The sequence below is a fragment of the Camelus dromedarius genome, chromosome 33, assembly GCF_036321535.1.
Source record: "Camelus dromedarius isolate mCamDro1 chromosome 33, mCamDro1.pat, whole genome shotgun sequence".
In the NCBI taxonomy this organism is placed as follows: Eukaryota; Metazoa; Chordata; class Mammalia; order Artiodactyla; family Camelidae; genus Camelus; species Camelus dromedarius.
This window is the reverse complement of record NC_087468.1, coordinates 6,317,902-6,332,858: the sequence shown is the minus strand read 5'-3', so window position 1 is coordinate 6,332,858 and position 14,957 is coordinate 6,317,902. Positions and strand designations below refer to the sequence as shown.

The 14,957-nt window shown below is 51.6% G+C and overlaps 1 protein-coding gene across 1 annotated transcript in view; it reads left to right on the top strand.

The window, feature by feature from the left end:
* The window catches only part of MRPS9 (mitochondrial ribosomal protein S9), a 38,852-nt gene extending 31,197 nt beyond the window's left edge, over positions 1-7,655 (top strand). The window contains exons 8-11 of the mRNA XM_010991887.3: positions 978-1,146; positions 2,047-2,155; positions 5,668-5,837; positions 7,429-7,655. Coding sequence (XP_010990189.1) covers positions 978-1,146; positions 2,047-2,155; positions 5,668-5,837; positions 7,429-7,520 — 540 coding nt within the window. The 3' untranslated portion in view covers positions 7,521-7,655. The remainder of the gene's footprint in view (positions 1-977; positions 1,147-2,046; positions 2,156-5,667; positions 5,838-7,428) is intronic.
* Positions 7,656-14,957: the final 7,302 nt, after the last annotated feature.

Sequence of the window (14,957 nt, the reverse complement as noted above, 5' to 3'; positions counted from 1 at the left end):
TGAATGGAGGGTGGAGCTCTCCCAGTACCATGGGTGGCCAAGAGCTTCACCTTGACCGAGACAGTCGCCTTCTCTTACTGTAACATCACAGGGAGCAGTAATTGAAGCAGTCCTTTTAATCTTACTGCTGAGGTTTTTTTTATATTTCACATTATTAACAGCAGATTTTCACTATAAAGGCAAACAAAGACGAGTATGATGTTTAGGGTTGGCAGTAACACAAATAAGGTTATCAAAAGCTGGGTCTCCCACTCCCTGTTAACGAAGGATCTCAAGTGTTGTTTCCTTTTGCATAAACACTTTAGAGCGATTATTCTGGCTTCTAATGTTAAGGGGTTAATACCAAGTTGTTTACTTTCTAATCACATGTTCAAGAACTATTAAAAAAAATGCACAGAGTAGCAAGGATAATCTATTTCAAGAGGTTGCCCTTTAAGTCAAGTATCTCTTGAATTTTTAAATAGCTTGATTGTTCGGTTTTAAAGGAAATCATAAACATTAAAGTAACACAGCTTGAACAGCTAAAGATATATTTGCCAAATGTATTATGAAATATAATTTAAGAGATACATTTTCTCAAAATCACACTCTCCGCATTTTACTGTACGTAACTTGCTGGAAATTACTTATGAAGCCCCTTCTTGATGCAGTTCTAATAGAGGGGTAGAAATCACACTTGAAGATCATCTAAATAATTTTGGGAAATGAATTTAAATCTCACTCTCATGTACTCATAAGACAGAGAAGTGGATTTTTGTTTGAATGATAAATCTCTTTGTTTCTTGAAAAGGTGAAGCCCTAAAGACACAGGGCTGCATCTGCACGCTGACTTAAAAGCAGCGTGAAGGTGCGGAAGTGTCATCCTGTCAAACTTCATCAAGAAAAGCAACATGGGAAAGATCAAGTATATAAAAATAGAAGAAATTTAGCAAATGCAATTACACTTGCATCTCCTAATGAATTTTTATTGTCTGCAGTACGCACAGTTCATTCGGCTGCTGGAAAGGTTGTTGGCACTGCCGTGCAGGGAGGCTGAGGAAGAGTTCGTGAGCAGGTTCCGCAGGAGCGTGACCGTGCCGTCCAGGAGACAGCTGATGGAGCCGCTGCAGCACACCGAGCAGGGCACGGCCTTCAGCACCGGCGCAGGTACCCGCCGGGGAGCGGGCCACTGGGGAGCGGGCCGCGGGACTCCTGCCCGCTCCTGCTCTCCGCCCTTCGTGTTGTTTGTTTGATTTGCTGCTGCTGGTCAGATGTCCTCATTTTGAAGATTCTGTTGACATTTTTAAAAACTGCCCCTTACAATGTCCCAAGAAGAAATGTGGACACATACCTACACCGTCACGTTCACACTTTTTATTTTCACACATTTATATTAAATCTTTTCATTTTCACATTTTCAACTGGTGGAAACAACGAAATATTTATAATACAGGTGTCTCCCATAAAAGAAAATGTTCGGTGAATCTGCATGTCACGTGCTAAAACTGTGAAACATTAAAACCTTAGACCCTCAACCTGCATCTTCCTTGTGGAAAGACATTTGACATCATGTAACTTGAAAGAATTGACTTATTAAATGATGTATCTGCAGCTCTGAAAACTTAACATCATCCCTTTGTCCTTTTTTTCAGCTAATGTTTTCTAAGAGGTATGACCTTCCCTGAGGATTCATTTTATTTCTACCAATTACACTTTATTATACTAGTCATATATTTTAAAAATTACATGATTAGATATATTCTTACTGATTTTAAAAGAAGACTGTGTAAATTGGTTGATTTTTTAAGTAATAAAAATAAGTATGAACTACCTTGTTGAAACTAACTTAAAATCACTGTAGTGTTTCCAGAGTGGAATTGAGAAACGCAATTGTCTGATGAGAAGCTTTATTACATCAGGTCTAGTCTGCCTGTTTCATTTTTGTCTGACTTGTCATACAGCGTTATGTGTTGTTATTCTGGGGAGACACATTTAATGTAGCTTCGCCCGCCTTGGAGCACTGCCCTTGAGGATGTGTAGTAAGAGAGACGTTTTCTGTTTTCAAAGGTAAAAGGAAGAGCGCGAGGGCGGACGTGGTCGTGTATGGAAGCGGAAGCGGGGAGATCCGCGTGAACGGGGTCGACTACCTGTTCTACTTCCCAGTGATGCAGGACAGGTGCGGTCTCTGTTTTGGGTTTGCTTTTGGTTCTTAATACACTTTATAATCATCACGATCAACTGAGGCTTGTGATTTTCTGGTTATATTTGCATGATTATTTCTCTTTGATTACGTATATATTGAGCGAGCAAAAGGACCCTGTCGTTTATGCCCTAAAGGAGGAGCCCCTCAGGCTTTGCGTAGTTCCCACCGCCGGATGCAGCCGCTTTAGTCTGAGCTTCGTACCCGTGAGAAATAGACCTTCGTCCTAAGTGGGGATTACAGCCCGGACCCGCCGAGTGCACTTGTCTTGGGTCTCTGGGAGCCCTGCACAAAGGCCTCCTGTTGAGATGTGTTACTTTCCCAGTCGCTGCCGTCGCCATCACCGAAGTTCTGTGTGAGGAGCCCCTCCCTCCCAGTCTTCCTCCTGTTTCTTCTGGTGGTATTTAGGGTCAGAAGGGTTAAAGCCCTTACGATCCCAGTGCTTACTTAAGGAGAGAGGCCCCTGCTAACTTAGTGTCAGCTTCTGGACAGAATAATCACTTCAGGAAAGGTGTGTGTGTTTTATTTCTCTGTGTGTGTCTGTGTCACAAGGTAGCCCCGTCTGACGCCGATTAATGCAAACCTGACTGATCCGCTGCTGTCTCAGGGAGATGGGTGGAGGGAACCCTACTTCCCTTACCAAGCCAGAGACTTGGACTTCTGCGTGGGGGCTGATGTGAGCAGTGGCGTTCTGTCTGTAACCTGTCAGTCTGTTTTCAGATGTAACTCCTGATGGTTTAAGAGCAAGTCTCCACTGGGGCTTTATCTCACAGTTAATTTGTGTTCTTAGAATTTAGTCTTCTGTTTGACTCAGTGGGTGTTTTCCAAGCATTGTGTGTCCTGTTCTGGGCACTTGAAGACATCTGAGCTACTTAAGATGTGATTTCTATCAACAAGGAACTTCCTGTCTGACTGGGACCTGAGGCTAGTCGGGTTGGGGGCGGGGGCACCCAGAGTGGCTCGCGTCTCTTAAGTGGCTGTGGGCAGCTGGGCAGCCATGCCACCCATGGATCGGCCCCAGCCGTCGCAGGCGCAGCTCCAGAGCTTCCAGGCCAGCAGGGAGGTGACCGCTGAGCCAGGGGTCCAGTGATCTTGGTTCTAGTTCTGTTTCCAAGCTGTGTGACCTTGGCCACAGCGCTTACAGGTCACTTACCCCACTTACGGGTCACTTCCCGAACGGGAGGCGTTGACCTTGGTGACCTCCAGGGTGCTTGCCTGAGACCGTTTGAAATGCTGACTTACGTTTCCGAGTCCTTTCTTTAGGCTGTTTTTACACAAACAGAGCAAACAGGTAACTGGGAATGTCGCCTGTGCGTTCTTCCTAGCTCACCGAAATTCTGTGTTCGCTCCCTCGCCCCCACACGTTCACCGCTGTGTGCTGGGACTGTGGACACAGAGACTAACAGCCGTTCTAATTCGGAGAGGCCTTTGCTGTGTCACTCAGCCAGTAAGGAAGGCAGCTCTTAACTGATCATCAGTACAAAAGAGATACGTTGCCCACACAGCACTAACCACGCAATAGAGGAGATAAGGTTAGCATTTTACACAGTTACAGAAAAATAAAAGCGAGCCCGTGATTGGCCAGTGTGCTAAGAACTGGTGCCGTGGGGGTGGCATTCAGAGAAGACAGAAATGAGGGTTTTTTTTTTCAGTCATTTTGTTATGTAACAACAAAACCCAGCTGATTCTTTTAGCTGAGGATGTCATGTGAGATCCCTGAGAGGAGAGGAAACGTGTTCACGCCACGGAGCTGCTTCTGCGCGGCCCCGTCTGCAGTCCAGATCAGAATCGTTGCCGTGTAACCGTTTCAGCTGTGGCCTGTGGGTGCTGTTTTACCTGTATATATGTTAATGCTGTACTCAGTGTGACCAGCGTCCCCCTGTCCAGACGACCTTGACCACCCTGACTCAAGGACTCTGATGTGTCTTGAGTAAATTATAATTTTTTTCTGAATTTCAGCCTGTTTCTTTATATACGCATTTGTGAGAGAATCTTAAAATTTCAGGAATTAAAACAGATAAATGTTTAAGCCCCCAAACAAGTAGGCGACCAGAGCTTCTCTCAGTAGTGTCACCTGCGTCACTAACCTCCTGCCCATGTCAGGCGGCGCAGACCTGTGACATGTGCTTATGTCAGTCCCACGGATTCCACCTCGACCGCTCTCCTCGCTGGAAGCGGTGGCATCTATCGGTCTCTGAGTTTTCTTTAGCTATTACAATATGGCGATTACTTACAGTTAACTCTTGAACAGTGGAGGCTGGAGGCACCCACCCGGCACGTTGAAATCCGAGTGTGACCTCCCAGTCGGCCCTTGTATGGCAGTTCCTCTGCGTCTGAGGTCCCGCATTCGTGGATCCGACCAGCTGGGCTCCTGTGGTTCTGTCGTACTTACTGTTGGAAAATCCACGTGTAAGTGGACCATGCAGTTCAGACCAGTGTTGTTCAGAGGTCAGTTGGAGTAGTATTTTTGTAACATTCCAATTTTTTATTTGGCTGCTTTGAAACATTTGTTCAAAAAAACATACAGATTTATGTCATTTCTCACTTGTTTTCTGCTGTTGGGGTTGTTTCATTTCCATCGGAAAAACATCCCTGTTGAAATAGTGTGGTTACAATTCCAGTTCAGTCTGCCTTCTGGGGCTTTGTCCCGTCCATGCACATCTGCTGGGGGTTGTCTCACTGGGGTAGTCCAAGGAGGGACACCGCGGGGCCATCTCTCAGTGTCATGGGGTTACAGTAAGCTTTGTTTGGGGTCCAGAAAGCTGCGACGTCAGACCAGATGAGCATCAGCATAGACTTCTCTAAATAAAAACTCAGAAGAGACATCAAGGCAAAACAGCGAGGTCGGAGAGCTGGCAGAGGTGCTGGTGAGCATCGCGCCTGGAAACCCTCGATCGTGAGCAAGAAGAAGCCCCAGGGCCCATCCGTCCGCCCCAGCCTCCGGGCCTCAGCCCTGCCAGCAGCACGTGGGCACTCACTGGCCCCAGAGTGGGGAGGACCTGGTCAGGGTCTTGCGGGGTCAGCCAGCAGGACCCTGCGGTGAGAGTAGTGCAGGAGGCTTGCGTGTTGCAGTGGGAAGACATCCAGGGCGGCGTCAGCAAGTTCAGGATGAGCACAGAGGTCCTACGGATACAGCGTGGACCCAAGTGTCATTTGATAGTTGCTTGGAAAGGCCTTTTTATATCATATTTGATCATGGAATCCAGAGAGCTTGGCTTCATTTGATTAAAGGAGTTTCCCCAGCTTGACGACGACTTTACGCGGTTATTTTGCGCCCTTACGAGATGACGGGCGAGCAGGCAGTGAAGTGGGGGTGCTGCCGAGTCCACGGAGTGTCTGCGTCCCGGGAACGCTGGGTTGCTCCTCCTGGTGGGTTGATCAAGTGTGAACGCTGGCGTGTGAGATAGTTTCTGTAAGTGCTGTGACTGTGAGCGCAGCGCAGGGTCTGTCCGTGTCGCAGGCTGACCCGCCCCCGTGATGTGCCGCAGGGTGCAGCTGATGTTCCCGTTCCAGTTCCTCGGCCGCCTCGGCGACCACGACGTGACCTGCACGGTGTCGGGCGGCGGGCGGTCGGCGCAGGCTGGGGCCATCCGCCTGGCGCTGGCGAGGGCCCTGTGCAGCTTTGCCACTGAGGACGAGGTCGAGTGGATGAGACAAGGTATGAGCTGCGGGAGGGGGTGGGGGGTCGTCCTCATGTGTTTGTCCTTGATGTCTGTCTGCTTCCTCCGCGTGTGTCACAGATGAATGGTGGGTTTTGCTTCATCTCAGAAATTTGTAATCATTATTTGATTTAATGATGAAACCCTTAAGGTATTTCCAAAGTTATTGGATATTTATTTTTCCATTGCAATTTTCCTCTACTCACTCTGTGACCCTGTTGCCTATTCGTGAGGTCCGGAGTCTGCACAGTGCAAGAAATAATACGCAATTAATGCACCTGTCCGGGCGCCACATTGGCCTCTGTGGTCAGTCAGGGTAGTCTTCCAACTGCCAGCGCAGCCTGAAGGTCCCCCGGCACCTCCAGGTCCTGGAGCCTCTCTGGGCTGGTGAGGTGGTCTCTGTGCCCCGCCCTCCCCTGCACTGCCTGTGGCTCAGCCTCATTAATTTTTTAAGTCTCTTAAAAATCCACTTGCTTATGAACAATTCACCATGTTGCGGGATTCTTATCTAGTCATCAGATATCTTAGCAGGACCTCTCTTAACAGTTCTGCTAGTTTGGGTTTCTGTGCTTATTGAAAAGTAATAAAGCATCATTACTTAGAATTTAGACAGGTCTTGTTTGCATTCTGTCCAAAATACTGTTGTCTTAGCCCCTTAAGTGCAAGCAGGTGTAGAAACCACAGGCACACGGTGAGCACGTGGGGCCGTAAGGACAGAAGAGCACCCAGACACAGCACGTAAGCCCCGCGTGCAGTGAACGGAGAGCCGCGTGAGAGGAAGAGTCAGGGAGAAGCTGCCATCTGTCTACATGCTTGTAAACACGGTTCAGGAGTTTTCCTGTCACGCGTTTTCTGAGGTCGTGATGGCCGCTGCGTGGCCCAGACCGCTCCTGGGCGCCTCCCCGAGGGCCTTATGCTGAGAGCAGCTCGGCAGCCCAGACATCATAGTGGCTCCTGGTGGTGGGGGGAGCAGAAGCTTCTTGTCTGAACTGACTGTAATTGCCTAGAATAAATGACTCGTCCTAGGACCACAGCCCTAGAACTTAGTTTTTAGCTTCTGAAACAAAATACCAAGAGATGTTATTATCACACAAGTCAGAGTAAGGTTTTTTCTCAGATATGTTTGATAAGTATTACGCATTACGTACGTGTGGGCTCACGTGTGCTGTTACCGTGGTGTGTGCGTAATTCTGCATGCCTCGCCATCAGTAAGTGTTCCTTTTCCACCCCTTGTCTCCCGTAAAACCTTCACGTCTGGAATCGGGCGGGGGGGGCAAGTCTCTTGCGGTGAGAAGTGACTGACCACACAAGCACAGCCTTAAGTTGAATGAGTTTCAAGACCAAAAAGGAATCCTAGTTGTCATGGGGTAAGGAGCGCAGACTCAGATGAGGCCCTGGTGTTTGTCTCAGAAGCTGGGAGGGTAACCCAGAGCGGTGAGAGTGGACCGCGGGCTGGCGCGGAGCCGGTACCCGGCGGTGACCGGCCGCGGTCTCCTCCCCCGGTCCCTCCCCACCCACGGCCCCATCTGTCCGCGCGGCCCACTGCCCTCCTGCTCGGGGCTCATCCGGGCATCTGTGTTTCTGCCGCAGCTGGACTGCTGACCGCCGACCCGCGGGTCAGAGAACGGAAGAAGCCGGGCCAGGAGGGAGCCCGCAGGAAGTTCACCTGGAAGAAGCGCTGAGCATCCCCGCGCGGAGCGCAGCTGGCTCCGGGAGACGCTCCCGGGAGACGCGGGCCCGGGCGTCGGGGGTGTGGGGCAATTCATTCCAAATGCTGCTTTGTAGAGGTTACCTTTTAATAATGTTTTAAAATATTTCCCTTGGTTCTGCTGCTTCATTTCTTAAACTTCTTCAGAAGGTAGTTTTATTAGCACAGCTCATGGAATCGCGCCACATTTGACCTGAAAGGAGCGATCGGCAAACCCTCATTTCATGGATGAGAAGGCCCAGCCCCGAAAACCCGACCTGCCAGAGCCACGTTGCTCATTTGATAACGAAACTAGACGTGCTCCTCCTGGTCCTGTTGTTTCCCCGGGGAGCAGTCTCTCAGAATCGAGGGATAAGGCCGCTTGTTCAGCAGAAGGAAGGAGGGGCGGCGTCTGGGCGGAGCTGGGCGAGCCCGTGGGCCCGGGCTGCCGGGAGTCCGGGTGGCTGCTTGCGGCAGCGGGCCAGGCCGCTCCCCGGCCCCGGCAGCACCATCCTGCTTTCTGCTTCTGTGAGTCGACTTTTTGTTTAAGATTCTGCACACAGGTGATAACCATGCAGTGTCCACCTTTCTCCGTCGGGCTTATTTCACTTCGCAGAGTACGCCCCAGGCTGGGAACTGGTGGTTACGGGAGCAGGTGGCTCTGAGGATCCAGCTTCGGCGCAGCTGTGAAAGCGTGCGCTGCTTTCCTGAGTTCTGTATGTGTGTGGGTTTCCTGGGCTGCGTGGTTCCGCTGCCCCCACAAGATGCCCGGGGATCCCTTCCTATGACACTAAGAACCACGAGTCTGAGGAGGGTGTTTTGTCTTTTGCTTTTTTAAGGACAGTGAGTCTGGATGCAGCAGGTGAAGGGGACACTGCGGTGAGAGGGTCTGATCCAGGGGAGCGGGTCCAGGGGGTTGTGTCCTGGGAGGTGGGTGCATGAGTGTTTACCTCACTGGACCTTTCAGACGTGGTAGGTGGTTTTTATTTTGAACCATCTTACGATAAAAGTGGGTGAAAAGCCTCCTGAGGCAGGACGTGGGCTCCCGTGCGACCTCGGGCAGGCTGCCCTCCCTCCGCCGGGACGTCCCGCTTGAGGCGGGGAGCACAGCATCGCTCACTCATGGCACAGGAACCACCGACCCCCTGGGAAGGGCCCTGTCTGTGCTGGTTGTGATCCTCACCGAGAAGCCCCTCCTCAGCCTCTGTCATTGGTTAAACCCAGTGCACAGCGATGCAAGTTTGGGAGAAGGGAGGAGTGGGGGTGACGGTGCGAACAGGCAGTTTCCTCGAAGTAAATGCAGCTCGTTGACTCGACTGCCCAGAAAAAGCAGACACGGTGATAGAGGGGGAGAAGTGGGATGTTGCGGACCAAGGGTTTCCCTGCCCGCTGAGACGTCAGGGTGGGACCCAGCCCGGCAGCCCATGGACACGGAGCGTCCCAGCCTCTCACAGAGCAGGGAGGAGGCAGCCAGCGAGGAGGGCCGGCACGTTGTGTTCCACAGGCGTTGAGGTCACGTGCCTCTGTGGGAAGGCTGTGGCACCTTCCCCCAAATCAACAGTCAGGAGCCGTGAAAATAAACACCACTGTCACCATCATCTCACAACAACACTGCCTCTTGGGTGAACAGCTTCGTGGGCTACAGAACATCTTCCTCTTAATCTAAACCTTTTGGTTAAAACACAATAAACTTATGACTAAAACTGAAAGTAATCTTTGATCACTAAGCTGCAGAAACTGTTGAGCTTCAGCACTGAGCAAATCTTGTCAGATTTTTTCTGTCATTTCTCAGAAAATATAAATGACTACTGAGGTGCAAAATGTGAAAAAAAATGTTCTAAGAGAAGAATTCAAGTCGTGTCACTGTTACTTCAACACCGGCCACTAGCTAGTTAGCTTTTTAAATGAAATAATAAAATTCATATTACGTATTTTTAAAAGGAACCATAGGTAGAATTAGGCATTTCATTAGAATTCGAAGACACTTGAAGATCACCATTCATGGAGTGAAGACCTGTATTAACTGCGTTTCTGAAGCTTTGACATCTCAGGGCCTTGCTGTCTGGAGGGCGGCCCCTCCCAGGTGAGCCAGTCCCAGGAGCTGGTCAGCCACGTGCCTGCCGCCTCCCTTCACAGCGCAGAGCAGCCAGGGCAGTGCCCCAACGCCCTCTCCGGGCTCTCACGCCCCAGGCCCCGTCCACCTGCCCTGATCGCCCAGAGCACCAGACAGCTCGTGGCCACCTCATGTCCTGGAGCCAGCCGAAGGTGCTAAACCAGCCAGTCCTGAGCCTGCGCCCTGCTCACCTGCGCTTCCCTCGGAACCCACAGCGAAGGTCCCTCTCACCCTTCCACCTGCCTCCTGACCCACCCTGGCGCTTCCCCGCGTGGCCCTCTCCCTTGGGAACTGCAAGGAACAGACTGTCCTTTGGGCGCAATTGTTCCCCGACCTGTTAGTTGACCAGGCCCTCTGCCTCCCGGGCCCCTCCTGCCGCGGCAGAGCAGAGGGTCGTACAGCAGGGGCGGTCTCCCCCGCCGTGGTAGCGCGCTCTGTTACTTGGATTTCACTCATCACACGCTCATTTATCAAGTCGTAACTACCCACCAGACTAGTTCCTTCCAGGAAATTTTCTCTAAGGGATGGGAGGAGACCCTTTTTATTAACGTGATCAATTCTTAACTATTCATGAAATCAGTGCTACTTACGCTTTAATGACAGTTAGGGCCACATTTGGATCTTGTGTGAAAACTCCACGAGAATGCCAAACGTGTTCGTTTTTCATTTTCCCAAGACTTGATTGTACTTCTCCTACAAAAGATTGAAACCTCCCCAGGGAGCCAGCCTCACAGTGTGAGGTCTCTGTCCGTGTCAGGAATGAAGGATTCCTGAGACCTTCCCGTAGCGGCCTCCGCAAGGACCCATCCGTCTTCACCGTGGAGCACGCTCTTTCCCTCGGCCCCCGCTATCAGGCTGCACTTTTCTTTTGTAATTCCAGGATTTTGCTTTGAAGTGAGGGGAGGAGGCAGTGGAGGGGGTTTTTTTTTCATGTTGGTGTTTAATAGAGGAATCAAGGAAGCGGATGACGGCGTGTCAGTCGGTTCTACTCAGCTGTATTGGGACCCTTCCACTTGCAGGTTTCAAAAGCCCCAAACCTGGGCTGTCTCTAAACTGAAAAGGGGGAGCTGTCGGGGTACCTGACCTACTAGAGGGAGCCGGGGAACCCTCCTGCAGGAAGGGAGCGGCATCTCGGGTCTCCTGAAGCTCAGGTCCCAAATCCACCGTCTCACTGGGTTCTTCCCACAGATGCCAGGAAATGGCTCCTGGGGCCGGGAATTGGCTCTGGGAGCCAGGGTCCTGTTGGAACGAGGGCCGGTCCCCCGGGAGCTGTGGTTGGAGCAGGAGAAGGGACAGTCCCGGGAGACCACAGGGCCAACCTGTGAAGGTGGGAGGTGGCACAGAAAAGGACCTCGTGCCCCAGGGTCAGGCCCGGGTCACTATAGGCCTGTAGAGAGTGGTCTCTTCGCTGCAGATGTTGGGGGTCCCTTACCATGAGTGAATGTTGGCCTCCACCCTCCTCTCCAGGCTCACTCCCCCCGCCTGCAGCCCCCCTGCCAGCCATCCCCATGGCCGACCCCACACGAGCCACCCAGTTACACCTCCGCCCCAGCCGCACAGCCCAGGGTCCCAGGAGGCTGGGGCTTCTGGAAAAGATCTGCACTTCGAATCCCAAATGAAGCTCAGGGGTCAGCCTCCTCTCAGGACGTTTCTGCGGCCAGTACCTGGGGGGAGAGCCCATGTGGGCAGTTTCACGCCGTCCGGTGGCCCTGCCAGTGAAGACTGACTGACGCTCAGAAGCAGATTCTGTGATGTGTGAATCTGAAATTAAAACCAGGAAAGTGAAGGTTTCTTTTCTTGATGAGCCTTCCTGGGCCAGAGTCGTGGGCCTCGCTCTGGGAGGGGGAACTGGGGTGGCTGCCCGCCCAGTTGGCATCCTCACCCGTGTTGTGGTCAGTTGAACTGCAGTAGCCTGATCCCACGTGGAGGGGAAATTTTGAAAGTAAATAGCGAGGTGAAAGGCAAGGAAAGAAGGAAGAATGGGATGTTTTCGTCGATACTCCAGTGATTCTCAGCCGCACACCAGGGTCGCCTGGAAAGCTGAAGACATGAGAGCCCCCGTCCCATCCCCTCCCTGGAGTTTCTTCAGGAGAGTGGGCATCTCTAGCTGAGTTTGCATTTCTAGCCAGTTCCGGTGATGCTGCTGGTCCAAGGACCACGTGCTGGGAAGCACTCGCTCCAGCTCTGGAGTCTTCCCGGAGAGGGACAGCATCCTCACGTCTCAAGTAGAGGGTGACTTAGGGACCGGTTAGCCCAGCTGCTGTGAACCGGATGCCTCCCCGGGAGACGACGTACACGTGCCGGATGGTCAGACCCGGGGGACCAGGCGGTCAGGGGCCAGACTCGGGGTCCCACTGCTGTGCAGCCTCCGACACCCACCCCTGCCCGTGAACAGAGGGCGACGCCGCGGCCCGCGGAGGTGGGGTTACCCTAACTGCTGTGAAAGTGCGCTGAGCTTTTATTCCAGCCTGCGGACGTGGTCGGACATTGCCTGGCGCTCATCCTGAATTGTGCTGAGAGCGTGACTCACTCGAAGTGAAAAAGGCAAACGGTAACCATTTCTCCATCAGAGAACGTTCACGTACTTGTGCCTGGATTCGACTTACGCAGTCTGGTTGCGTCTTCTTATCTGTAGGCAGTGAAATTATTGATAATGTTTTGCTCTCTCCTTTTAGGCGTGGCTTGAACTTTTTAAAGCTCGTTCATAACTTTTATAGCAGAAAATAGTGATTTTTGCTGCGAAGAGTCCAGACTTCTAGCGGTGAGTACCCTTGTCTGACCACAAGGTGGAGCAGTTGACAACCAAATGAGCAACTGAATGCCCAGAACGGGGGGAACGCGTGTTGAAATGCACCTTGAAAACACCAGGCGTGCTGGTTGCACTTTTGAATCCACCTACGGCAAATGAGTCTCTCAATTCTCATCTGTTTTTCATGTGCTTTACACTTGAACTTTAATTATTTCACTTGTTAAATCGAGTCCTTTCTATTATATTAGTTTCACGTGTACAACATAACAAGTTGATATTTATATACAGACACGCCACGTTGTATTGTGCTTCGCAGACGCTGCACTTCTTATAAATTGAAGGTTTGTGCCAGTCCTGTGGCAAGCAAAGCTGTCAGCGCCATTTTTCCAGCAGCATTTGCTGTTTTTGTGTCTCTGTGTCACGTTTTGGTAATTCTCGAAGTATCCAACCTTTTCCATCATCATGACGTTTGTTACAGTGATCTGTCATCAGAGATCGTTGATGTCGCTGTACTGTGATTGTTTCGGGCCGTCACGCACGAATCACACCCGCATGAGACAGTGAGCTTCAACCATCAGTGTTGTGTGTTCCAACTACTCCACCGACGGCTGGTCCCCGTCTCTGCCTCCCCTCGGGCCTCCCTGTCCCCTGAGACACAACAGTATTGAAACCAGGCCAGTTAATAGCCCTGCAGTGAATGACCTCTCAGTGTTCAGGTGGAAGGAAGGGCCACACGTCTCTCACCTTAATCAGTGCTGTGCACCGGCAATTCACGCAGCATTGTCAGCTGCTTGTACTTCAATAACAAATATATATATAAATGAGATTTAAATGGTGAAAAAAAAAGCTAGAAACGATTAAGCTTCGTGAGGAAGGCTGTCGAAAGCTGAGACAGGCTGGGAGCTGGGCCTCTTGTGTCAATTAGCCAAGTCACGGCTGCGAAGGGAAAGTCTTGAAGGAAACTAAAAGTGCTGCTCCAGTGAACACGGGAATGAGACGAAAGTGAAACAGCCTTCTTGCTGATGCGGAGAAAGTGTTAGTGCCTGGAGAGGTCAACCAGCCACAGCGTTCCTTTTAGCCAAAGGCTAATCTGGAGCGAAGTCCCGACTCTCTTCGAGTCCGTGAAGGCTGAGAGGTGAGGAAGCTGAGGAGGAAGAGTGTGAAGGCAGCAGAGGCTGAGGCTGGTTCACGAGGCTCCAGGGGGGACGCCGCCCTCGTGACGTCACAGCGTGGGAGGCGCAGCCGGTGCGGGTGGGGAGGCCGCGGCAGGTTCCCCGGGAGACCCGGCTCAGATCACTCACGGCGGTGGTCGCGCTGCACAGCAGATTCCCAGTGCAGACGAAGCAGCAGCCTCTGTGGGAAGCCGATGCCGCCCAGGACTTCCACAGCCAGAGAGGAGTCAGTGCCCGGCTTCAGGGACTGTGAGGGAAGGGGCTAGTGCAGCTGATGACGTGGAGCTGAAGCCAGTGCTCATTTACCATCCGGAAGTCCTGGGACCCTGAAGAATGAGGCTAAACCTGCTCTGCCTGTGTCTGTAAGTGGAACAGCAGGGCCTGCACGACAGCACATCTGTTTACAACACGGTTACTGGATATTCTTAATCCCACTGTTGAGACCTACTGCCCAGAAACAAAGGTTCCTTCTGCAGCATCACTGCCCCTTGTCAGGGCACCTGGTCCCCCGAGAGCTCTGAGGGGGACGGACAAGGAGGTCCGTGTTGTTCTCATGCCGGTGACACAGCATCCACTCTGCAGCCCGCGGACCCAGGAGTCATTTCGACTTTCAAGCCTCACTATTTAAGGAGTACGTTTCCTAAGGCTGTGGCTGCTGCAGGTGGGGATTCCCCTGATGGATGTGGGCAGAGTCCACTGAAAACCTTCTGGGAAGAGTCACCATTCTAGATCCCGTTTAAGAACATTCCTGATTCATGGGAAGAAGTCAAAATACTCACATTCACAGGAGTTTGGACGAAGTTGACTCCAACTCTCCTGGATGACTTTGAGGGGTTCGAGCCTTCCGTGGAGGAAGCCACTGCAGACGTGGTGGAAACGGCAAGAGAACTGGAATTCGGCATGGAGCCTGAAGACGGGACTGTGCCGTTGCGTCTCGGGATGAAACCTGAACAGACGAGGAGCTGCTGCTCATGGATGAGCAAAGAAAGCGGTTTCTTGAAATGGAATCTCCTGGTGGAGATGCTGGGAAGACCGTTGAAATGACGACAAAGGCTTCTGAGTATCAGGTGAACTTAGCTGCCAAACCCAGTGGCAGGATTCACGGGGACTGACTCTAACTTCGGAAGACGGTCTACTGTGGGTCAAATGCTGTCGAACAGCACTGATGCTACGGAGGAGCCATGCATGAAAGGAGGACTCAGTCAGTGCAGCCAACTCTGTTGCTGTCTTGTTTTGAGTCACGGTGGTCACGGCCACCCCAGCCTTCAGCAGCCACCCCATGACCAGTCAGCAGCTGTCAGCATCCAGGCAGGATCCTCCAGCAGCAACAAGATTATGACCCTCTGAGGGCTCAAATGATAGTTAGCATATTTTAGCAATCAAGTATTTTTTAATTAA